A 26,760-nucleotide genomic window follows, 5' to 3' on the forward strand; every position below is an offset into this window, starting at 1 on the left:
TAATTTAAATTTTCACTTTGTATTCTAAGGAAATAAATTTGTTGAATTTTACGAAACGTTTTGCTTTTCACTTTCTTCTGTTACTTATTTTAAGAACATAGACTCGTAACATTGTACAGAATAAAATAAATGCATTTAAAACAGATGTTCATCTATACCAGAAAGTGTACAAAAAGCTGTTGGAATGTTTAATTCTTTTTTGTTCTTCTTCTATATAGAGCCCGTTCAAATCAGGATATCTCATAGGTACAAGTGTACCAGTAAGCAAGTTTTTAAACATACTCCAGAGAGATCTTGAGCTATCGTGTGGAGAAAAATTTCGAAACAAAACTAAGTAGGGTAAATGTATCGGAACCTTGGCTAGCGAAGGTGACCATGAACTAATATTGTCTAACTGATTTATTGTATAATCGCAACTTTCTTTCCGATTTTAATATGATTAATTTTATTCACCAAGGTCACATCTTACCCATATAAGCTTTCTTTCTAGGATCCGGTCTTTTTTGTCTTTTAAATCTTCATATAGTAACTATATGTGCTTGCTTTTGCATTCCAAATTTCAATATAACAGGGCCCAGGGGCCTTAGATTCTCAGGTGAGGCCGGGCCTCTCTCAAACATATCTATATATCAATCTATCTATCTTGTAAAACTATCTTGGGAGTTTTATATGCAGGTGGACAGCAGTGTTTTATTAATGCCAGAGCTTGTTCCACTGCACAAGAATCAAAAGGAAAGAACAGTAGTAATATTAGCTAGTAAGTGCATGGTTTTGGCGAATAGCGAGTTTATGTAATGAGTTTCACTCCTTGATTGCTGGATATATGACGGAAGTGGTATTGCAACTATGCCACTGTTATATTCTAAAACAGCACGCTCGCTGCAAGTGAAATTCGTGCCGATTTTCATAACGAGGTATTTTGCTCTCACAGCGACTTTTAAATAGTATTAGACACACTATATTTATGTCTAATTAACTGTGTTAGATCTAGAAATGTGTAGAATTGGCTTTATTTTATCCATGCCTTTTCCTGTAGATGTAATCCATCTGTTTGGAGTCTGACATAGTACTCTACATCCAAAACGGTTAGGTAAACCGCAGGATCATTTGCAACAAAAGTCTGTGTATTACAGGCTAATCATGTATGCATAGCAGGAACATAATAGGGCCTAAGACGCAGCCTTGCGAAATCTCACGTATAAAGGATATCTCATTACATGAGACTAAGAGCAATAATCTGAGTGCAACGTTTAAGGATGGTTCTGATACAGTATAGGGTATTGCCCTGTAAACCATGTCGATCGAGTCTGACAAGGAGCTAATGGTAATTAACTTATCAAGGCTTTACTGAAATTACGAAAGATATGATGTTTGATGTACCAATAGTTTTCCACTGATTAGAATAGCTACATGTAACAGGAGATTTTCTCTCAAAATCTGCATCAGAAGTCGTGTAGGATATGCTGGGACTTAGAGTGCCTGACTATGTGTGGGGCAATTCGATGTACTATCAACTTGCAAAGTGGACAGTGCCTGAAATGTTCCTTTAGTTAGATGGTTAATTTAATCTTCATTCCCGTTGATAGTACATCTAATTGCCCAACACCTATTCAGACACTTTAAGTCCCAACATATCCCGTTTCCTCATTTCAGACCAATGCTCGTCTTGACCATTTTAAATACCAATGGATCAGTAGTTTCCAGTTAATTCAGTGTCAGAGTGTTAGGTTTACTTTTTCTCTTGGTTATTTTAATATAATATTCTCCGATAAGTTCCATGTTAGTTTCGCAATGTTTTCTTTTCTTTTAAATTTCTATTATATGTTTGATTTTTATATATTGTTAAGAGGGTTTTATAGTCTGTGAAATCCATCTCGTAATGGGAGTATTTTTTCTCGGCTACTTTAATATAATGCTTTGTATTTTTCCTGATTACGCTAAAGTCCGTGTTAGTTTCGCTGTTTCAGTACTATTTTCAGTCTCTGTCACTAACCGCCATTTTTGGTCAGTAAGGATGTGTACTGGTCAGTTTGTATTGGCGTTGGTCAGTATGTGTATGTGCAGGTCAGTTCATGTGGGTGTTTGCCAGTTGGTATTGGTGTTGGCCGGTAATTTTGAGTGATGTTCAGTATCCAACGGACTCCATCAAGGGAATTATGAATAGGTTATTTCATTTTTGCGGGGATGCGAGACTCATTCGTGTTCAATACCATTTTAACAAAGAAAGATAACTCCCAGGATTGCTGACACAGTTATGGTTTATTAAATCAAAACAACATTCTATATATAAAACACCTTATGAAAACAAACAAATTTATTCTGCTGAAGCAAAAATAAAACTCAATGAATACATGCTTTATATTTCTGAAGAATTTCTCTATTTGAAATATAAAATTCTGAAAATTATTAATTGCTCATTTAAGAAAAACGTAGTCAACATGTACTTGAGTTGTAGTAGGAAATTAATACTTAAATAAAATACTCCCATCGTTGTGTATTAATTTAAATAAATAAAAAATGGCTAATGTTAGACCATAAATACCGAAAAATCACTGTTTAAATCTCTCAAAGAATGAAGAATTTCCAAATAAATTATTGTAGGGGACATAGCTGGCATCGACAGCGTTTACCAAAAAACCCCACCCTTATATTATAATCACAAACTATATTGACAAATTTAATAAGATTATATTCCTAGCATTTCTATATATTCCTTATTACTAGATATCCATTTAAAACAAAGGTACAACAATCCGTGATACACTCTATTTAAATTTCACACATAAAAAATAACCCAAGGTTACATTTATCGAGAATTTAACAAATATAAATTTGAAACAATGTCTACAATGCTTTAAAAAAAACTATCATTATTATGCTGACATAGTATATAAGAATTTTTTTAAAAAATGTACAGAGAACAATTTACAAAGAATAAAATAATGTCATACCTGTAACGAAGTGAAGAGAACTCGTTGGGTTGCAGACACAGTATTGCTTGGGTCTGCTTTCTGAGAGTCGCTTTTATACAGTTATCTGATTGTTATGTATAGAACATTGCCGAAAATGGACATAACGAAAGTACGGCAAATGAAACCCTTGGAAAAAAAGATTTTATCAAAGCATTCATTAGTCTACATGTAGGAAAAATACAGCCTGTCACAAGACAGGCCATGTTTCTGTTACGCTACATATCTGAAGCTATCAGTATAAACAGTAAAAATTCGTCTCACTGAAATCTTTTATGTTAGCAAGTTTCATCTGCACGTAAACAGAAGAAAAGAAATATAGTCCGCTAACTTATATTGATACTAATAGGTGTTATATGTCCCAAACTGACATAAAACGGGGACGTCAGACCACTCTCTCTCTCTCTCTCTCTCTCTCTCTCTCTCTCTCTCTCTCAATACCTACTCATCTGCAATGAGGTGATGTACAGACATAAATTTCTGAAGCAACAAGAACAATTTATATCGTTCCTAGGATTATATAGACCGTCATGAAATTCGTTTGCATTCACATAGATCAGGTGACGATGGTGAAAATTTATCGAAAGCAAAAAAACAAAAAACGATCCGGTGGCCTAGTGGTTAGAGCGTCCGCCCCGGATGCGGGAGGTCGTGGGTTCGAACCCCGGCCGAGTCATACCAAAAACTTTAAAAAATGGTACTAACAGCTGCCTCGTTTGGCGCTGAGCACTGAGAAGTTAGTGACTGGTCGGCCTGGTGTCAGGATAATGTGACTTGGACACCATGCTACATATCTGCGTCATGATGCCCCAGTGCTAGACATCACTATAAACTTCACACTGCAGACATCGTAGCGATATGACTGAAAAACTGCTGAAGCTATGTTAAAAATCTAAATCACACACACCGAAGGTAAAACTATATTAGCAAGCATAGTGAATATTTGTAAAGGAATCTCGTAATATCAATCAAATCCGACAGATTTTAATTGGAACTTGCCGTTGTATCTTCACTACATAGATTTAATATGGACGGAGGAATTTTAAGCTTGGAAAATGTAACAGTGTAATCCGACGTTGGACGTTCGACTGCTATGAACGCTGGACAGGATAACCCAAATGTTTTTAAAAAATTTAAAAAAACCCAAACAAACAAACACCCACCCCCACTCAGTTACCTATTGCTATTTATAGGCAAATTACACATGATGTAAATAACCAACATCACTGCACAGCGCGGGACCGCTCCGGTGGCCTAGTGGTTAGAGCGGCCGCATCGGAAGCGGGAAGTCATGGATTCGAACCCCGGTTGAGTCATTCCAAAGATTTACAAAAATGGTACTAACAGCTGCCTCGCAAGGAACTCAGCATTAAGAGTTAGTGTTAGGACTGGTCGGCCTGGTGTCAGGATAATGTGACTAGGTGGGACATCATGCTACATGTTGATGGCATGATGCCCCAGTGCTAGACATCACTATAAACTGCCACACTGCAAACATCGTAGCAATATGACTGAAAAATTGTTAAAGCTACGTTAAAAATCCTAATCACACACACACACACACACGCGCTAAGCAAAAAGAGTGCAAATGGCAGATTAATATGTACTGTCAGCGAGTGCACGAGAAAATAATATCGACCATAATGTCCAAAAAGATGTTCTATACGTATATTATACACTGTACCATATACTAAGCTCTCATTGCATCTAAGAAAGAGTACATAGTGATATCAAAATTTAAAATTTAATATTTCCTAACAGTCATCTCAGGTATATTTACCTCTTTTATTATAAAGATTCCTAACCGACACGCTCATGATGTACAGTCTGTACTTGTTTATAAGTCTAGTGCAACTGCAAATTGTACCGACCCAAATCTGTTGGCGCACAATGTGTGAGCTGATTTGGTTATATGCAGTTTGTTAGGAGTAATCAGTGGAACAAATAACATGGGTCCTTATTTGTCTGCGTATTATGCAACGTCTGCCTTTGGAATTGTCTGATTAGTGAGTATACATGGTAGACAGTAATGACTAAGAGAGATATTTTGTAATCTTATTTTTAAGACGTGAATATAGTCTTTTTAGAATCTGGTTTTAGCAGACTTCATAGCCTATTAGTCAGATATAAGTTTCCAGTGAACTGTTATGCGTGCAAGAATAGAATAGTTCGAAAAATCCATACGAACGTTTCTTTATACTTTCGCCAAGTTTTAGAAAAATTTCAATAACTTTCAACATCTCCATTCAAGAGTACAATAGTTTGTTCCACCCATTAGACCGCTCCGGTGGCCTAAGAGGTTAGCGCGTCCGCCCCGGCGGAGTGATACCAAAGACATAATAATGGTACTAGCAGCTGCCTCGCTTGGCGCTCAGCGTTAAGAGGTTAGTCTTAGGACTGGTAATGTAACATTATCATAAAATGTATTGCCTTAATGTCCATTTCCAACATTTCTAGCGTATATATATTGTTTTTGATAAATGTATCTTGCACACCATTATTAAAGATTAATCAAATAACTATGCATTTACTTGAACTGCAATGACGGTGAGCAATAACATAGTACATCGAAGATTACTTATGTAGGTGACAAACAATCCAAGATAGATAAATGTTGCCGGAAGATATGTTGTTATGCAATTTTTTTTCTTAATAAAGTTCTTTTTTGATCATTCTTGACATTATCTATATGTCTTACAAAGGAATAAGAACCAAGATATTGACAAGCACTTCTCACTTTTTCCGGCATTTTAATATAATGAAATGTTAGGTTAATTTATAGTTGGTCCATACAAACGCTATCTTAGTTTCATTTCTGTGAATGTCATATTTGCAGAAAAAGAGTCCCAATATAGTCCCATATCGCCAATATTTGACCCATAAACGCCATTTAGGTTGGTAAAATAGCATGCATTATACCAAAAACCTGCAGTATAGTACAGAGCACAATTGTAGGAGGACAATACATCATTGTCGTTGTCCTTGGTGCTAAACTTCATGCGATTTTGGTAAGACAGTACGTTTCCCGCATCTCCGGAGTATCCATCAACGGTCAGAATGTATTTACTGATTTCGTCACCTACTGTGAAGGTGGAGTACACTGCATATGCAGATCGTTCCGGTGGTCCGGGAGTGATGAGGTCAACACGAAGCTTTACGCTTCCTTGTGAAGTCAGTTTATGTATGTTATCAAGACCTAGCCAATAGTCTGTGTTTGCATTCCCAAAGCCAGCTTTATACTCAGTCCATTCACGATTGAAATGAACTGACCCGTCTACTCTACGTTGGAATACTGTCCAACCCCCTCCATCTGTATCCATATCACACCGAACACTCACGCCGTTCGAGTCATCATCGGGATATATTGTGTAAATTCCTGTAGTATTTTGTCCTGCGCATAGAATTTCTTGACAGTTTCTCCGCCTCTTGCCTGTCGGAAAATAAAATATGTCCTGCGAATTAAATATGAATATTTGGAACGTTTTTGACATTGATCTGATTAAGATCACGTCGTACAAAGCAACAATATTATTTGTTACTCAAGCGTGTGCGGATCTAACATAGCCCTTCAATTACAATTTCAGAAAATCGTGATATTAACACATTCATCAGTAAAAATACATATGATACAAGTTCGCGTTTTACTCTTTATGCTTTATTTAACCTTATCTTTGACAAACCTCTGCTGAGATGAAATCAATATACTCCGCCTTTAATGTTTCGTTTTCAATTTGCACAAAGTGGGTCACTCATGTTGGCACGTGGGGTTTGCCCAAAAGATGGGGAGTAGTAATAGGGAACGATTCAGCGACAATGGGACTTTAATGCTAAAATAGTGAGTTTGCCCTTTGGCGACAAGGGGAATTTAACATGAGTGGGACTGTCTAGCGACAAGGGAAATTGGAGAGGGGTGACGTCACGGTATAGGACATTGGTAACAATGTTGCAACGATGTAGGAACAGGTGAGGTCACGTCACAGTACTGTGCACTGGGCGGACCTCAATAGGGAATACAGAGTGGGACTTAGATTGAGATAACATATACAACAGACAATAGACAACAGACAAACAACTATACAACACACTAAAAGAAAATTAAGGCAAGAAAGCTAATCTTTTCGAGGCATATGAGTGGCACTGAAAAGGGCCTTTGGGTTCTTTTATTTTCTCCAGTTGTTCCACCAGCTCCTCACTTTCTCCAAGATTCCTTTCTTCTTCTTCATTTTTTCCTCTGACATCCAGTCAGGATGTCCCATGGTTCTAAATGTTTCCTGTATTTTGATCCAGTTTTGATTAGGTTTGTCAAAGTCTTCTTTCTTCTTTCTCTTGTATTGTTCCTTTGTCTCCTTTGCCCATGTGTCTTTAATCTTCTTCACCTCTTCTTCCATCACTTTTCTTATCAATTCCTTTGCTTTCTTGAGCTGGTCCACTCCCCACTTTAAATACGACCACTCTGTCCAATACAATGTGTCTTCTAGAAAGCACTTGACTTCGATTACATGATCCAGTGCCTCCTTCAAGCTTACCACTCTCACATACGGTGGTTTAATCAATTTTCTTAATTTCTTCGCCTCCTCCTCTATCAGAACTTCTACCAGGTCTTTGGCTACTTTTAGACTGGTCAAACAGTCCAGGCTGCCTGATAACCTCCATTTCTTATTAAGCCTTTCCACCACATAGGTGACATCCATTATCCAGAAATAACTTTGTCTCAAACTGTTAAACAAATCTGAGGCTGCTACCATCTTTTTCTTTGGATATTTAAGGTTGAATGGCGCGAACGACGAACGCTTTGACTTTATATTTGTAAAGCACGGACGTGAAGGAAAACATCCCCATCACTCACTTCACATATTATATACTATCCACACACGCGAAGAAGCAAAAACTAACCACAAATATACTATCCACACACGCGAAGAAGCAAAACAAAACCATAATAACTTTCCACACACGCGAAGAAGCAAAAATTAACCACTAATATACTATCCACAAACGCGAAGAAGCAAAAACCAACCACAAATTATACCATCCACACAGAAAGGAAAGTAAATAACCGCACACTCTACTATTAACCGCACACTCTACTATCAACACAAATGTACGCGAGCGCTTACAAACTCCAATAATCTACTAGCTACACAAACGTACGTGAGCTCATACAAACACACACACATTAACATCAGTAAAGGATTGAGTGTTTATAATCACACTACTCCACATTCACACAAATTGGCAACTTGAATAGTGTATGTTTTCTAGAGCTTTGGTTAGCTCTGAAAAGGGATGCTTTTTGGAACTCTAGATTCACCTGGCTAAAGGTGACATCTCCCTGGCCTGGCACCACAGACACATCTCCTACTCCAATCATTCTCTCAATTTACCCTTGTGGTTGGGAGTGCTGAGGGAGGTTGCCTGGCTTCACTCCCCCAGTCTTCACTTTGAGGGATAACTAAGACTTCCCTCCTTCGTCTATTCTGCACCCGTAGATGTTGTCGCTGAGGCTGTCTTCTTTGCATCTCCAGTTCCGTATCCCAATTTTCTCTCTCGCGAACCATGGTCTTGGTGGTGTTAGTGGATGTGGTACTTGTTGCTGGGGCGGTGTCCTTACCATAGGCTTCACTTCACTTGTATGCCTCATGATCAGGTGAGGCAAAATTGGTCTTTTCTTTTCTTCATATTCTTTTTTTTTCTCTCTTCCTCCTCCTTCTCTCTTCTCTCTTTCTCTTCAATTGCCTCCATGGCCAGCTCATCCAACAGGCGTCGGGCGTACTCCAGGTGCATCTGAAGTTCCAGAATCTTCGTTAGTTTGCTGCTCATTTTTTTCGTTGTTCACAAATCAACAGGGGTAGATAGACTTACTTACTTAGTTGGATTAAAGTGATTTTCGCTCCAATGGAGCATGTATCACTGTTTTATGCACGCACATCGTGCTATTTAATTACTCCTGGGGGAAGGAAGGAGAGCCACATTCCCCAGGCTTTTATGTGTTCATGGAACACTTATTAATTAGGCCGTCAGATCGAGGTACTATTTAGTTCCTAGCAATCTGGATGTATGGCCAAGGTGAGTGGGATTGGATCCAGCACGCACTCATTTTAGCTAGACTGACGAGGGTTTCCCTTTATATTTGTCAAGCATGGACGTAAAGGAAAACATCCCCTGTTACCAAAACTTACATTACCCATATCATTACCCCAAATTAACATGGAACGCGCGAACTTAAAAGAAACACTCACTCGCTTTTTTAATGACAAATATTAATTAAAAATTTAACAAGCTACTGAAAACGAGGTGCTTATATATGCACTTCTAACAAAGTTAAACAAACGATGTGCTTGTAGACGCACTTCTAACAAAGTTAAGGAAACGAAGTGCTTACAGACACACTTCTATTTTTTCTAACTTACTAACATACCATTGGCAATTGAATTACTATCTCTTTTCTAGAGTATTGGGTAGCCCTGAAAAGGGCTGTTTTTTAGTGAACGAAGAGCTATGGCAATCTTTTATTGTCTAAGATTGCGTCCCTGTCTGGTGGCAGGCTTTCCCACAGGATAGGGTCTGCTTCTTCGGAAAGAGAAGAACTCTTTGGTGTCTACACGGCAGTCGACCAAACCTCTATCTGGTTCCTGCTGCTGCTGTTGCTGCTGCTCTCCCTGCTGTTTCTGAAGTCTGTACTTCTCCGTCCACTCTTGTTTCTCCTTCTTGATTTTCTCTCTGAAGAGCTCTTCTATCAGTCTTCAGTGACTTTCAACATTCTGATATTCTCTATCTCTTCAGGCTTCGATATCAGGCTTTGCCTGACACGATATAAATTAAAGTTAGCTTCGTTCAACTTGGCTAGTCTTGAGCACATCTTCATAGGAGGATGAGTCAACAATGGATGGTCAGACTTGCTTGCTTACTTGAATTAAGGTGGTTTTCGCTCATATAGGGCATGTATCACTGTTTTCTGTCACCAAGGGTGACTTATTGATTACTTCTGGGGGAAGGAATAGGTGCCACATCTCCCAGGCTTTTATGTACTCACAGAGTACTCTTTAATTAAGCCGTTAGGTATCAGGACTAATTAGTCCTCAACAACCTAAGTGTATGGCTTTTAACATGAGTGGGAATAGTAACACGCACTCATGTTTCAAGTTGGATTGAAATGCGCCAGGTGTCAACCTAAGCAGTATGTGACGCCCGCTACGATTGGTCGGCAGCGATGACGTCACATTAGGACACCTGGTCTTGTGGCGGGTGGAAATCGTTCCACGTTCCACGTGTACGATGTCCGAGCGTGGTAAAGGTGGAAAAGGTACTCGGCAAGCCAGCCATGGACGTTGTGCACTCCCCAAAACGCCAGCCCTTACTTATTTCAAATCTAGTCCAGTTTTACTAATGGACAATAAAAAGTACCAATAGTGTGTTAGCCACCTGTGCAATTAGTTCAAATCGTACAAGTCGAAAAGTTTTCCTATTTCCTAAATATTCTATCTAATTCTAGTACATAGTGTACATAAAAAGGCCCTAATAGTCCTATTTAACTAATATGTCTAAGCGACATGTAGAAGTTGTGTCACTGTTAGGTTTGAAAAGTTTTAAGTTTTGTTGCGGTGGTCCAATGGATCAAGTTCGTGTCAGAAATAGTTCACCAAGGAGGTAAACCAAGCCAAAACGGTTCTCTGTTAAATAACAGGCAATTTTGATAGTCCTAAGAAGGGCTGTTAAGTCAGCAGGCCGAAGGTGTTCCGGTCGTTTTTGTAGCTCCAATATTCAGCTGGTGTGAGTTCCTCTTTATATCTCTCCGTGGGTATTGGCTCTAACTCAAATCTTTCTATTAGAGTATTGGAAAATTTCACCAGCAAGGTTAGAGGGACGTGGTCCTAAGCGAAGGAGTAGTACTGCGACAGTATCCGTTGTGCGAACAGCCATTGATGTTGAGTAGGTCTCTTTTTCCTTCTGAGTGACCGCCATTCGATGTACTTTACGGATCATATAAAGTTATTGGCTTTTTTTGGGTCACTCAGAGTATGCTGCAAATCAAAGTCGACTGCTTCTTTCTCGAACGGAAACTGGGGGAGATTCTCATCGGATGTATCGCTTCCCTCTATTTTCGTTTCTTCCACTGCTACATCATCTGACAACTCCTCGTTCTCCGCTTCAGTGTTTTTAGCAGCGCCTTTGGTGGCTTTTTCCTTCTGCGTCGCTACCTCCTTTTGTTTTTTTCTTTTCCTGCTGTTGATGACATATTTGGGTAGCTACGGTAGTACCAGCCATTAAGGGGGTCTTTTTCGGGTGTAGGTGACCATGTTTATCGTCAGGTATCGTACAAGGTGTGGCAGAATGGCTAGTCTCCTTATTCAGGTCGAGTTTCCTTTTGTGTACACGTGTCCTTTTACTACGTTTTCTCCGCTTGGCGAAACATAAGTCGTCCTCTCCTTCGATTAAATTTCCTCCCTCTATACTAGTATCCCAGATAAGTAATAAGGTGGTACGTTTTACCCCTGCTCTTAAGCTCCAATTAGAGGCCTGTTTTAATCCAATGGCTCTAATGGCTCTTAGTGCTGGAGCGGGAAGTACTGCAATAGCCGGCAGCAATTTGTGCGCTTTGTATAGTAGCTCTGTTTTCCATCGCTGTTGTGCTGTCTAGCTCGGTCAAGGCGACTATGGTCAGACTGGAGACTACCCCGCGGACGTTATAAAAAACATCCCTCACTGTTTAGAGTCGGAACGCTAGAATAGTTTGATTTGAAGGATAGAGAGAAGTTAAAGAGCATGGTTCATGATACAAATGGCAAACAAACGACAGACGCATTTTTACAAAACACAAACATTTTTATTGAAATAACTAATAACCATCAATCAACAAATTTTTTAATTAACAATTCAATAAACAACAATTATTTTTTCTAATAACAATCTATTTTTGACAAGGTTGACAACGTTGTGAAGTCAAGTTAGACTTCCACTGTTGGAAGTCATTGGGCCATTGATGTACACTACGTTTTCTAGCTAAAGACGAAAGATAACCATAATGGTCACAAAACCATCAATCTACTTTCTCATCGTTTCTAGAGGAGTGACAATCAAAATAAGTTACTAAATGTTCTAAAGAATATCCAAGACTGCGTTGCTGAAGAAAATACACACAATATTGTCCACACACCATGGAATCTGTGTCTTGTAATATCACATTATTGAATCATGTTGTCTGAGCATTTCTTCTCATAAAGTCAATTATACCGTCTTCAAAAGGGGGCAATCCATACGAATCGAAATACTCCACACAACTTTCTTTAGGAAAGTAGACGTCTACCCAGTGGGTTCCTGGGAGATGACTGTCGACCGTGTTGATGACATAAGCTTGATAGTCTTGAGGTTTGCGATGAGATAGTTCATCTTTAGCACACACGATAGGATTCCGAGAAGCAGTGTACGAACTGTGGTTCAAAAGGTAATAAAGTTCCCAGGTATCCATTTTTGTGTTGTTTTTCTTCACAGGTAATGATAAGTGATCAATTCAATTCTGACTTTCCCTTTGAAAATGACAAGTAACCGTTTCTTCGTTTCGTCTCTGCACTCTGAGCTAAGAGAGCTTCGATGCGATTGATCTCTAGAGTCATCAGCGGAGGAGTGGAATGATCACGCAAGTCTTTATGCCACTGATGCAACACGGCTTCTTCCGAGATGTGACTCCAAGCTTCGTCCAGATCCTCGTCCAATTGTTCTTCTTGACTCAGCATCAGACATTTATCGTGTTGAATTTGACTGGGGTGATTGTTTTGACATCCATAGCAATCTTTCTTGATCAATTCCCTAATTATTTTTGCCAAGTGTTTGGCAAAACAGGAGGCTAAATGTTGTTCTTGTTCTGGTCATCTTGACTTCATCATTATGACTTCTTCGTCTTTGTCTTGGGGTTCTACTTCCACGGTATCCTCCCATACCATGTCCATTGATTCTCCACTATTCAAAGAGGGATAAGTGTCTTCCATAGCTTCTAATCATCTAGAATGACTTCTCTCAAACTGTTGATTTCTATGGTATTGTCGAATTCGGCATACAGGATGACGTTCACCGTGTGGTCTGGAGGTGGGATTGCAAACTGAAGTTCCACACGAATTTGGCCTGATTTTATAGGGTGGAAATGTCCCTCGTCGCTGCTTTTGGAGTAAAATCAAAAGCCCACAAAGCGTAGCCTCCTGCATAATCCTCGTGCGAAATACCGTGACTGGTGTTGGTCCCTAACTGGCTTGTGGCTTCGTACAGGGACAAGTACAATCTCAAGCAATTTTTCTGCTTAAAGTTAGGTTCGAAAGGTCTTGCCATCACGACTGACTTCAATGTTGCTCACTTTGTAGTGCTTAAACTCGAAAGGATTTGCATTGTAGGTTCCACTGAAGGCTGAATTCTTGACGATACCAATGATTAAACGTTTGGGTAACTGTCGTTGTTACAGATGATCTTCGATCATGGATCGCTGGTTAGCGGGAATGGGGAAGGTTTTTACTTCCACGCATCGTATCGGATACTTGGCGGTCGTTCTGCTCAAAGTGTGGCTGATGTCGTTTCACACTTTAGGTAACACTTCCACGTGTCGCACGTAGAGTCTGGCTTCTTGGATGATAGTTTTGTACTCGTTGGCTTGAGCCAACAAATGGAAAGCGTTGCTGCTGAGATTCAGTCTCAGGCGGATATCCACACCGTTTAACAAATGCTTGTCTTGCATCCACATGTTCAAATGCAAACGATCCATCAGTTCTAAATTACGCCCTTGTTTGATTTTCTGTCGTCGAGTGATATATCCCGCATTGTGAGGTATGTCCTCTTCTGCTGAAATTGCTGTGTCGTTAAACGTGAGCTCACCTGCTGCGTCAGGTTTCCATACAACGCAAGGATCCAGATGAGTGTTCTTGGCGTCCTTTTCGTACGTCAAGAGATTTTCCAGGTACGCTTGGTAAGGGTAAGTATCCATGCTGCTGCTGACGAGTTTGTTATTCAAGTATAAATCTACTCCGCTAAACAAGGAATGCATGAAATTGTTGACGGGAACTACTCTGTCATTCTCTCCCGGATTGGCATTGTCTGCCGCTTTTTTCACCTGGACTTTCAAATACAAGTAACTGCTATTGAGATCGACGTAATCTTCAGGCTGTCATTTGATGTCAAAATCAATGGGAGGTGAATCCGTCAAAAAGGAGACGGGATGAAATTTGACCCATTGGGATTCTTGCATCGTCATCATGATGGGTGGCATAGCAAACAGATCCAGTTCCGACTTGGAACAGGCGCAAGACTCTCGGTGCATCATTTTGTTGTCTCTCCGATTTTTAATAATAAAAAACGTCTAAGTCCCGGACGGTTCTTCTTTTCTTAGTCTTTCTAGCTCTAGGGGTGTGAAGATTTCTGAAGGGGTGTTTTCTTCGTCGTCTCTTTCTGCCTTGTCCTTGCTGTCGCGTCAGGGAAGCAGGAATGCCTGACTCGTAAGCGTGCAGGGCATTTATAGGCGTTTCTCGTCAACCCAAAATGTCTTTGCCCTTTCGCAGCAAGACATTTTTGCCTTCTCTCAAGAATGCTACTTTGGGGTTTTGTTTGTCGTGATGACATTTTGGAGAAATTCTTTTTGCCTTGCATCAATGCGGCATATTTCAAGGCATGCAATCTTCGTGTCACCATCGGTTTCAACACTGGGGCCAACGAACGAAAGGCCGATTTCAACATCTCCTAGACCATGTCCTCGCTGTCCAGCGATGCCTCGGTACACTGTATACATGACTTACGAGTCGTTAAAGAATCGTTTTCGAACATGGAGTTTCACCGTGACTTTCCTTTGGTGAATGGAATATTTTGTCCCAGATCTCCTTTTATAGCAATGTTGACGGTGTCAAAATAAGACTTAGTGAGGGCCCAAATAGTAAGAATGGACAAATTCTCTGTGAACGTGATAGGTGTTTCCACCTTCCTCGTCAGCGTTCGTGGCATAATCTACTTTAAAAGGAATGACACGTAGTAACGGTACGGAGGTGTGTCCCACCACGTTGTACTCCACCACATCGGAGTACACAAAGATCAAATTCAGACCTTGGTTCATTTCTACCAGGGAACGAAATAATTTGGCAAAAAACCTGGTAGCAATTGTGCTCACCAAATGTTGATTACTAAAATAATAGCATGGGGAAATTATCAAGTTATAGATCCACGTATGAGTTTGTAAGTTATGTGTTTTATTCTCATATTTTACATGGGTATCCAAGTACTTTTGCATTTGGTTGTCATGAACTTCGACCGTAAAAAAAGTTTGATTTGGAAGGATATTCAAGACTTGTATCGGGTGAATGATTTCCACCAAAGCCTCTTCCCAATGCGCTTCGTGATCTAATTGGATGGCCTGAGGTAATTTGGCCGTGTAACAACACAAAGTTTTATTGGGAAACACCTCCATGGAACTGTCACTAGGTAACGTTAAGTAAAATTGGTTGTTGTTGTTCATAAATCCAGAGTTCTGCGGCTGTCCGAGGGGGTCAATGGAAGTCAGAGGAGTGTCTCCGTCCAAAATGTGGTTGTTGTTGTTGTTGGGGTGGTGACTAACGTTGGGCACAAGGCTCCCATTGTTCCCCTTTGAGGAGTATTTCAGGGAAGGATTGGGAAGAAGGTAACCGATGCAACTGCTCAGTAAAATGGTCCACACTTGTTTGTCTCCTTGTTGCAAACTCAAATTGGCAATGGCCTCATCGATGACACAATACACTACAAAGATTTTGCAGAGAAGAACTGGGTGAAGGAGTGGTCGCTGCAGTGGTAGCGGTAGCTGAGGTTGTGTGGAAGGGCATGATGGTCACTTCTTTTTATAGTCGATGACTTGCGAAGCGTCGATCCAAGAATAAAAACTGGGATGATATCCTTTCCAACGCACTTTGACTTCTTTGACACGTCGTTTTCCCACTTTTCGGGTTCATCGTTTGGGAATGCTTTCGATGTCGTACACGTCGTCTTCTTTTTTGGTGACACGTTGTAACTCGGGCTAGTAAAACGTTCCTTTTAACACTTCCCCGTTCATGTCTTCCAATTTATAGACGGCAGGATGAGGTCCATGCACTCGTCCAGTGACACGAAACACTTCGGTGGTCCAGTTGGGTAAGTAACCTTTGTCAAAAGTGCGTTTGGTTTTGTCAATGTGCACCCAATGGCCTAATGTCAACACTGCACTTTTCTCGGGGACAGTCACCATGGGAGACGTACCAAACAGGCGTTCAGAAACGGTCACTTCGCTATCGGGAGTCACATCGTGTGGTGCACGTCCGATGCTTCTATGGGAAGATTGGTTGTACGCTTGGACCAAGTGCGGTAAAATTCGATGTACTTGAGAGGGTGGTGATGAGAAAAATATTTCCACATGCGTTCTTTCAAAGAGCGTTGAAAAAGTTCCACGATGCTGGCTTTGGTTTCGGGATTCTCGGTGGTGAAAAAATGAATATCACGTTTCTTTAATTCTTTTTGGAAAGCTTGGTTCAGAAATTCGGTGCCTTTGTCGATTTGTTTTAACACCAGTTGGAGGGCTCGCACTAACTCCCTGCTTGATTTGGAAGTCAATGGCACGACCCAGGCAAATTTGGAAAAGACATCGATGACACAAAACAAATATTTGTAGCCGCGATTGTAGGTAGCCAAATGAGAGACATCGGCTAAATCGGCTTGCTATTGATGATCGATGCGACTGCTGGAAAATTTTCGTCCAATGGGTTTGTGTAGTATACGTGGTTTGTTCTTGTAACCATCGTTGCACTTGAGGTAAACGGAGACTTTTCAGTCGAGTTTTGGCAGCACGATACGATTTCTGAACTCCTCCGTAACCTGCAGGATGGGATGGATCGTAGTAAATGCTGGCTAACACCTTCTCCATTTTTAATAAGTCAACACTCTTCTCTGATGCTACTTTGGACGGGCGAAAGGGTGTTTGGAAACGGCTTTACGTGTCCGATGGGCTACGGGAGTAGAAGTCGAAGGTAGTGGTGGCGGTGGTAATGGAATGACTTTGGTCTTCTTTTCTTTTTTCACATCTGGTTTCCCTTCTTTCTTTTTCACTTCTGTCGAAGGAGGAGTGGACATCATCTTTTTAACCCAAGCTTTCATTTCTTCTCGTTGGGGTGTATAAGAAGGGGTCAACAAGGACGCTGCAATCTTATTAGACATGGGAACTGCTGACGGCGTTTGAACCTCGTACTTCTTCCTCAGGCTTTCGTGGGGTTGCGTCAGTCTTGACCACTGGGGTGGTGGTGACAGTGATGGTGGTGGACTTTTCATCAAGGCTTTAAAATCTTTCAGAGTGGGTCGACCTATTTCGTTTTAAGGTTTCTCGTAAAAGAGTTGCAGTCATTGGAAGAGTTGACCTTACTTTTGTGATTTTTCTGTTTCGGACAAATCGTGGCGATCCATCAACGACTGCAATTCGTGTTGTAGCTGGGACATCTCGGTCAAATTCGGATTTGGAGGCAAATGGGGTGTGTGTGCTTTGTTCTTGTTATTCCATCCATCGTTTGTAAGGCACAGAAGCCAGTTTTCGTTCTTCCATTCGATTTCAAGGGTCACGTCTGAGATTTTTGGACTCCAGAGGTCCCTTTTATCCTGCTCCCACGAGTCCTGCCAGAATGGTTCCCAATACTCCTTTCAGCAAGGGTCCTAACAATAGAGGCAAAATTCATTCGCGTTGTACCAACATCTTTTTCTTGTGACGAATGGGGATTTTCTTTTGAACCATTTGGCGAAGAACGTGACGATGCTTGGCTAAGCATTGTTTCTGATGTTTAGACAAAGGTGTCGTGCCTTTCAAGACGTTCAAACAACATTCGCACACGGTATCGATGACATCTTTGGAGGCAGTTTGAATGAGTGTTTTTCGCATGGGTGGAGAAGCATTGGACAGGACATACAACATGTCCCCATGTTTGATTAAAAGAGAAGGCAGTCCTTTCCTTTTTTCCTTAGGGTTTAGAAGGGGATTTTTTCTGGGGGGTGACATCTTTGGGTCTTCAGGAGCACAAAAACACTGATGCCATTTTTTTTCCCTCAGGCCTTTTTTATATTGGAATAAAATTTCTGTTTTGTCATGGTTAATTGCGGAACCAGAGGCTTTTCCAAGTTTTTGAAATTCATGCTGTAAATGTTTGAATGAATATTCATCTCTGGTAAAGTTTGTACAGGCATCTGCATGTAATATGGTTTTAAAATCTTGTTTCAAATTTGGTATTTTGATTCCTTGAATATTAGTGTTTTGGTTGATATTTATGTTCAAGGATTCTATTGCTATCACATATAGCAATAAAGATAATGGACAGCCTTTCCTTACCGATCTTTCTATTTTTATATCATCCGTGAACGCTCCGTTGATAATTATTTTGGACGTAATATTAGCATACATGGCTTTAATCCAATTTATAATGTTTCTACCAAAACCACACCTCTCTAAGGTTTTAAATATAAAGTCATACTCTATTCGATGTAAAGCCTTCTCCTGATCGAATAGAAACATGACTCCCTTTTCATTTTTAATTTTTAAATATTCTATTATAGCTGATATTGATGGCGTGTTATCTAAAATTTTCCTTCCTACCCCTCCACAGCTTTGATTTATATCTATTATTAAATTTAAACAGTTCCTTATCGTATTAGTTATTATCTTACTCAGTATCTTATAATCATTGTTTAATAAAGTTATTGGTCTCCAATTTTTTATTTCCTCCCTGTCCCCTTTCCCTTTATATAATAATGTAATTATTCTTACCCTCATGCTTTTAGGCATTTCCCCAGTTAGTAAAATGTTGCTATATAGTAAATCTAAAAAATCTACTAGCTTGTTCTGAAATTTAATATATTAGTCCGATGTGACTCCATCGGATCCAGGAGACTTCCCTTTTTCGAGACTTTTTATAGCTTTTATTAGTTCCTCAGCGGTGATAAACTTATCGCATTTTTCACATTCACTTATAGGTGTTTGTTTGTACGTGGTTTGCTGTAAATATTTGTTTATAATGTTAACATCAATATTTTGGGATTTATATATGTTTGTGTAGTAGTTTTCAATGCATTCTAGTGTATCTTTTTTATCCTTGTAAGTTATGTTATTAAAACGAATTGATTCAATCTTTTTAAAATTCTCTCCTTTTATTTCTAGTCTTTAATACAGTCTTCTTCCCTTTTTATATAAATTCGAATGTTTTCCTGCTCTAATTTTGATACCTTGGGTTAATTCTTTTTATAATTCCTCCCATTGTCTAATAATTGCCTTATCTTCATGTGTTAAAAGTTCATTCTTTGTTTTAATTTCAGAGTACTTCTTTTTAATCCATTGTTTACTTATTGTTTTAGTTTTGCTATAATATTTTGTTATTCTCCTAATCTCATTCTTTATTATTTCCCATTCTCTTATTATATTTCCAACATATTTTGTTTTAAAATTATTCATATGGGTGCGTATGGTATGTGCATAGTCATTATCTAAAAGATGAGTATTATTCAACTTCCATACACCTGCGCCCCATTTATTGTGTTTGCAATCAGTATCTCAGGTGTAATCAATCTGTGGTCTGAAATCTGCTCATCCGAAATTGCACACTTTTTAACTACATTAATATAGCTATCTGAGATATTGAAAATGTCGAGCCTACTTCCATTGTTATTTCCATACATGTACGTATATTGCCTGACATCTGTGTTACAGTATCGGTATGCATCCGTTATGTTATTTGTCTTTGTAAATAATTTAATCCATTTATGAAGCCTATTATCTGACTCAGTAAGTTGTTCTCTTTTGTCCAATTCTGTTTGTATCCAATTGAAATCTCCTCCTAATATACAAGGGTCTGTAACATAGTGTTGGATATAATGATTTACATTCATAATACAATTTACTTTTTTTAGGGCTTACGTTTTCTGATGGTACATATATAATAAATACATTCCACTTACTCAGTTTAATATGAATTAAACGACCATGTAATTCATTGGGGTTTTTAAGTGTTCAAAGTTTAATCCTTTGGCAGAACGCCGAACAATTGTAACCACCCCGGAAAAGATTTCGGACGGGTGGTTATTGATAAAATAACTAAGGCGTCTAATTCCTCCTCTAGTTTCTTCACCACATGCTCAGACATTTTGTGCGTTTCTTGTATTAAAATTATGTCATAACTTTTTGATTGTTTTATGATTTTATCTATTTTATTTGTAATTCCATTTATGTTCATAGTCAAGATATGTAGGTTTAATCCCTCCATATTGACTATGGACAGGTGTTTCAGTTTTTTTATGCATTAATTTGTAAATTTCAAAGTGAAAGTCTTGTGACTTATAAAAGCAATTATATTTAAAATAATTTTGTTTGTTTAGTGGGCAGTCCTCTTGCTATGTACTGTTCTATACTAATTTTTCTCCTGTCTCAGTTCAGAGAAACTGCTTTTCTCTCTTCCTCGTGATGTTTTTTTTTTCTCTCTTCCCACTTTTCTGATGTATCTTGTGATGGCACTTCTGAGCTCGCTTCAAGGCAATCCTGGATAGGAGAGCTTATCATTTCTCCTATTTGTTCTTCTGTCTGTTCTGACACTTGTTGTAAAGCTTTTTCCGTGGCCTCATCGACTTTGGGTTCTTGTGTAGTCTTTCCTGCTGCCGCCGCATAGGATTTTGGGACGGTGTCTTAAGTCTGCTGGTTGTTTTGGTTTTGGTTTTGGCAATCCCTTGGAAGGTGACATATTTCCACACCTATTACATTGCCTGTGGTTCTCACACCCTCTATACCATGATTTAATCATGAAACCCATGACATAGAAATATGGCTGAATCTTCTTGGCATCTTCAGCTGCTAGGGTCAAGATCCTTACTCCTGTGAATACGGTGGGGAAACCCCAGTAAGTCGCCATCTGGGCCCTGGTGACTTTAACTCCGAATTTCCTTTCCACTTTAATTGTTAACTCTTTCAGGGAGATTTCTAATGGAAGAGCAGAAAAGTGGACCTCAACGTTTTTATCTCCCAGGACTTTTATCAGTGGTGGTGAGGCGTATATCTTCACCGCTTTTTCTTTAATTTCTATTGTTTGGTTGTTCTTGTAGAGGGGTATATCACCCTTGGCAAATAAGAAGTATAAACCTCTTCCACCATTTTGCAGACCTTGAATGCTTTCCGTCTTAGTTCCTCTCGCTATTAGATATTGTAAAATTTCTGCTGGTCTTGGCCTTTTTACCTCTGTAAATCTGGTCATGTCCAACAGTTGGCATCCTGGAGATCTGTAGCCAATAGCAGCCTTCCTTGTTCCGTATCTTTAAGCTCTGTATGAAAATAGTTCCTGATCTTCTCTCCTTGTAGGCTTTTTGAAGTAGTAGTGGCCATTTTCAGATTGCGAGGACTACCCACTTGAATGAAATAACTTGGAAAAGGAAAAGTTTCCTTTTTTTCTTTCAGTTTTCGTCATGTTTGAAAACTATGTCGCATGGATTGAGGGTGCACGGACGCTACCGCATCTGTATAGGGAATGTGACGTCACAGTCCGCTCTCTTCGGATTGGAATACCGACTCCGTATTGTGACTGAAGTTTGTAACGCGTGTTTGGATTGGTGAATCAACGCAGTCCGTTTCGATCGGCCCTTCCCCTGTAAATAACCACAGTTAACCACATTCCCTTCACCTGTTCTCATCACAAGATGTGGACTAACGTAGAATCGTCTATTCTCGTATCGTCAATGCTGTTCCGCACGGACTTACCCATGTATGTCAGATCATCATGGACAATTATCAGGATCATTTGTGAAAGAAGAACATATGTAGAGAGACAAGGCTGTTTGAAAAGGGTCCTTATATACAGACCAGAAGTCAGAAGAAGTTTGAGGAAGAGAAGAAGAGTTATACGATGCTGTCTATGTCAACGGAATGATGTTAACATAAACCCAAAGACCCTTTTCAGGGCCACTCATATGCCTCGAAAAGATTTGCTTTCTTGCCTAAAATGATTTTTTAGTGTGTTGTATAGTTGTTTGTCTGTTGTCTGTTGCATATGTAATATCAATCTAAGTCCCACTCTGTATTCCCTATTGAGGTCAGCCCAGTGCACAGTACTGTGACGTGACCTCACCTGTTCCTACATGGTTGCAACATTGTTACCAATCTCCTATACCGTCACGTCATCCCTCTCCAATTTCCCTTGTCGCTAGACAGTCCCCTACCATTGTCGCTATACATTCCCTTTGCTAAATTTCCCTTGTCGCTATACAGTCCCACTCATGTTAAATTTCCCTTGTCGCCAAAGGGTAAACTCACTATTTTAACTTTAAAGTCCCATTGTCGCTGAATCGTCCCCTATTACTTCTATGGGGGCCCGGATGGTTTTAAGTCACTCCCATTATCCCAGGCACAAATATATTCCCACAAGAAAGGCATCTACTCTCTCCATAAATACATATTCCTTTTAGGCCTCTGTGTGTGTGTGTGTGTTTGCTGTTGTTAACGTGATACATTGTACCTAGAAGTTTAGTCATGCCGCGTACATTTTTCGAAATTTTATAATGAAAGTATCAATTTATATGACAGTGTGATACACATATTTATAGAGGCAACAAAACATTATACACTTTAAGCATGGGTTATGGGTTCACAGAATTAAGCCTTTAGCCCCAGTTCGTCCTACACAATTATTGTTATTCGGCCGAGGAAAATAGAAAATTTCATCTTCAAGAGCAAGAAACGGAAAACAATGTGGACACTTTCATTCCTAGTAATGAGATAAATATGGTACAATTTTGCTACGTCCAATGAATTTTTAAAAAAATTGATCTCAAAGAGAATGGTAAGTTGGTAATTATCAATGACTGTAAGACATACTGTAGACTATTAATCGTAGGTATACCATGAATTCCTGCTTTCTAACAGATTTTGATGGAGAGTTCGTGAAGCTTCCTTGTCAGCTTCAGGCAACCAACTCTTCAGTGTCGTCTCTTAATTATTACATCTGGGCGCACCATGATGATATGTTGTTTATATTTAATCTATTAGAATCATTAAATTTACATATATGATGCATTAAGTATTCTTTCTTTCCTTGACATTATCGCAGCAATACCTCTCTCTTTTTAACATGCCTGTTTGGACTAACGAGACATCATTACGTCATAAATTGTACACTGTTAACCAGTTTTATATTAACTATAAATCAGAGGAAGCATGTGTATTATATAGCGTTATGTTTCCTAAAATAAAATCTCTCAAGTGTTTATTTAAAATACATTGTTGGCCAGCAGAAATTAACAATCACCTTTACCAGGCTAGTGATATTATTCATAATATAAAAACATGTGAGCTAAAATAAGTCAGGAACAAAAGGTTTGAGAGAAAACTAGAGAAATTATGAAACTTTTATCGCTGAACATGCACGAATTGTGTGATAAAAGAATGTATTGTTTAGCCATGCCTTATGCAAACGAAATCATTCGACGTTGCATTAATGCAGATAGGGACTAAAGAGAATAACGAGGACAAGATCATCGATGAAACGAGGACAGTCATCATGAAACGAGGAAGAGGTCATTTTACCATTCTTTAATGCACATATCAACAACAGACGTTAGTTAGAGGGAAACTATATATCAATCATGGAAACGGTTTATTCGCATCAATTCGTTGCTTACAAAGTCAATTTTCCTTCAAACGTGGAAAGATCATCAATGAAACGAGGAGAAGAACAAAGTCAAATTTCTTCGCCACACCTATTAATATGGTGGTAGGCTACACAAACTGGGATGTATCATCTGTCTAGGCTGTCCATTGTTTCCTATCGTCGATGATATTAGGGATATGGATACAATGCATTTACAACTCAAGGCTTCTAATAAATTATGTCATAAACCTTTTGAAATATACTCTGAAAAAATACCTGAATTACTGTATTTGATATATTTTAATATACTATGTTATGAATAGTGTGATATATATGCAATATTTGAATTTACAGTATCTTATATAATATCATATAAAAGAATTTACTCTTTAGTAGAGAAAAATAATCAAATTCATGAAGCACTGGCGTGTTTTAGAAAGAAATATAGCACTATTGATAACGTTTAATTTAAAAGCCTCAGTACTAAATTACTTATTCAAAAGAAAGGGAAGATTTTATTGCCTTTTTGTTGCTTTCAAAAAGGCGTTCGACAAAGTGGATAACTGAAAACATGGGCATCACTTATCCATCATGGACATTGAAGAACGCAGATGATATGGCAAAGTGCTGTGATACAGTTAGATTACTGCAACAATATATATATTATAGGAAGCTTTTGTGTTAGAACTGGCATGGAGGTAAATCTCAACAAGACAAAATTAGTGGTATTTAGGACTGGGGGATATGTGAAGAGAACGGAAACATGGTATTTTAATGAAGAACGAACAGAAGTAGTGGCTTGTTATTAATATATGGGATTATTTATACAGAGAAGTTGAAATGGTCTTTGTCTAAACAAATGCTGGCCACACGAGTCGAAAAGGTCTGTGACACGATTATTTGATTTTCAAAGCAGTCCGGGCAATTTCACATCAGAGATACGTTTAAGATATTTGACTCGATGATTAAACCAATATTATGTTATGGAGCTGAAATATGCGGATTTGGATACTCGATGGATGTTGAGGAAGAGTATATTTATCACACTACTTGTACAGATCATTTACTAGGAGAGGGGCTCATTTATCTCCATCTGAATAAAATCACGTGAAAATGTTACTATTCGGAAATAAGTGTAGAAATACGTGAAGATTTAAATCAAGAATATAGATTTCATCTGCATTAAAGAAAATGCGGCGTTCAAATTGTATATAATATAAATAGAATTTTGTATTATGGGACGGAGGCATCTATTATTGAAATAAAGCGATTTCAATATATAGTTCATGAGACTTCGTAATTTGTATCAAGATACTATCAACATCAAAAATTTATCTAAAAGTACGTACTTTTAAGATATATGATATAAATACGAAGTTTATTTCTAATTGTTAAAAATTTTGCGTAAGTTTAATACGGTATATTATAAATTTAAAAAGTACTTTAACTTCCTCAGATATATATGAAATTAACAGCTTGTAAAGTTTCGAAAATATGTAGCTCTGTGTGTGTGTGTGTGTGTTTGTTTGTTTGATACATGCTTGCTATTAACAGACAACTTTCTTAACACAGAGGATTTGATGATTTTATCAGAAGTGTTCTTGCGTGACGGAATTCGCACACGGATATTAGTGGCATTAAAATCATCAATGACACCACGTCTTCCTTACAAAAAAGAATGATTTGCATCTATTTCAAATTTATTGACCATGACATTTCGAGGGAAATACTCTTCTACGTTTCAAATCACAATGAAGTAAAAATTATGTCTACATTTGATTGCTTATTGAACAGGTGCAACTTATGACCTGTAACATATTAGATTAGGCTTTACGTTCACAGATGTGTTATAAAGTCGTTTCATATTGAAAGGATCCAACCCACCAAAAAAAATCCTTGCATAAAACACTTGCGTTGTTCCTATCATAAGTCAACATTACCAACTGTGAACAAATATCAACAATGCAGTATCCCTTGTTTCTAATATGTAAATGCTAGCACATACACCTATACAAAAGAAACGAAGTGAACTATTAAACTCTTAAACTGATATAAGTTTTCATAGATAGATAGATATGCATGCATGCATACAGAGAGACAGACAAATAGATAGACATACTTGAACATTTTATATAGTACTTGGATCCCTCTTCATCATGACAGTCATCTAAATCAGTCAAAGCCAAAGAATGACCCTGACACTGCTTTGTTATATCATTGTAAAATACAGCCTGGCATCCTTCACCGCCACTTAAACATTTCAAGAAGCACTGAGATGTTCGTGTCTGTTTCACTGTCCATAGCAGTTGATTTCTGCATATACGGTTATTAAAGTTTGCACACTCAACACATTTACAGAAGTAACTCGCTAATGCCGATCCCACAACAAATGTACAAATGAAGCCAATTATCAGAAGGATGACTATCTCAGAGGAGACTTTCATTTTCCTTAAGTCCTTGAGACCTCTTTTTTTCTATCCCAACGTTCAAGCATAAATGATAGTATCTGATTCTATGTACACGTTTAATAGGATCTTCCCTAAAGAAAGAAGATACAAAATAGTTGACGATGACTTCGTTCCAATGAAAAAGAACACGCACGGCTCTGCGAGACTTGCCAACTAAATCTGTGACGTTATTTATAATTAATGGAAATCCAATAACGCCATTAAGATGGCTTTACTAGAAAAAATCGAATCATAAAGAGTTCCCAGTAGATTGCATTATTTCAGTCAAATATAGTATGTGCGGCTCTGTTATCGGTAGGGAAACTGAACAATCAACTGGCAACATCATAAACAATTCAGGAAATCCAAAATAAAGTTTGTTTTTATGTGCAAAGGACTTTAGTAGCAGGGGGATAAATTATTGAATATCTAAACCAGCCAATTAACTTAAATTACATTTTTAGTCACCCCACAGACATCGGAAAGCATGTAGTAATTTCATCTATCCATTACTTTAACGGATTCGATAACAACTTGTTTGAATATTAAACATATCACAGAATACGACAATCCAATTTAGGACAATTTATACTTCTATATAAATACTCTGATATACATGCCAGCATAAACAATGTTAATAAATAAATGAAAAGTTACGGAGTTGCCTCCTGCCTCCTTTTTAATCTATGACTGTACCTATGAGTAACATTCCAAAGAAAATCGTAG

At 38.5% G+C, this 26,760-nt stretch overlaps 1 protein-coding gene across 1 annotated transcript; it reads right to left on the reverse strand.

Moving 5' to 3' along the window:
* Nucleotides 1–2,262: 2,262 nt before the first annotated feature.
* Nucleotides 2,263–26,178, reverse strand: LOC149795710 (fibrinogen-like protein A). The gene is made up of 2 exons (XM_089964126.1): nucleotides 25,707–26,178; nucleotides 2,263–6,399 (listed from the first exon to the last, which is right to left on the reverse strand). Exons 1-2 carry the CDS (start codon nucleotides 26,029–26,031, stop codon nucleotides 5,768–5,770), a joined length of 957 nt encoding a protein of 318 aa, XP_089820252.1. The 5' UTR covers nucleotides 26,032–26,178; the 3' UTR covers nucleotides 2,263–5,767.
* Nucleotides 26,179–26,760: the final 582 nt, after the last annotated feature.

Source organism: Sinohyriopsis cumingii, chromosome 7 (assembly GCF_028554795.1).
Source record: "Sinohyriopsis cumingii isolate HCF-2022 chromosome 7, ASM2855479v2, whole genome shotgun sequence".
Taxonomy (NCBI): Eukaryota; Metazoa; Mollusca; class Bivalvia; order Unionida; family Unionidae; genus Sinohyriopsis; species Sinohyriopsis cumingii.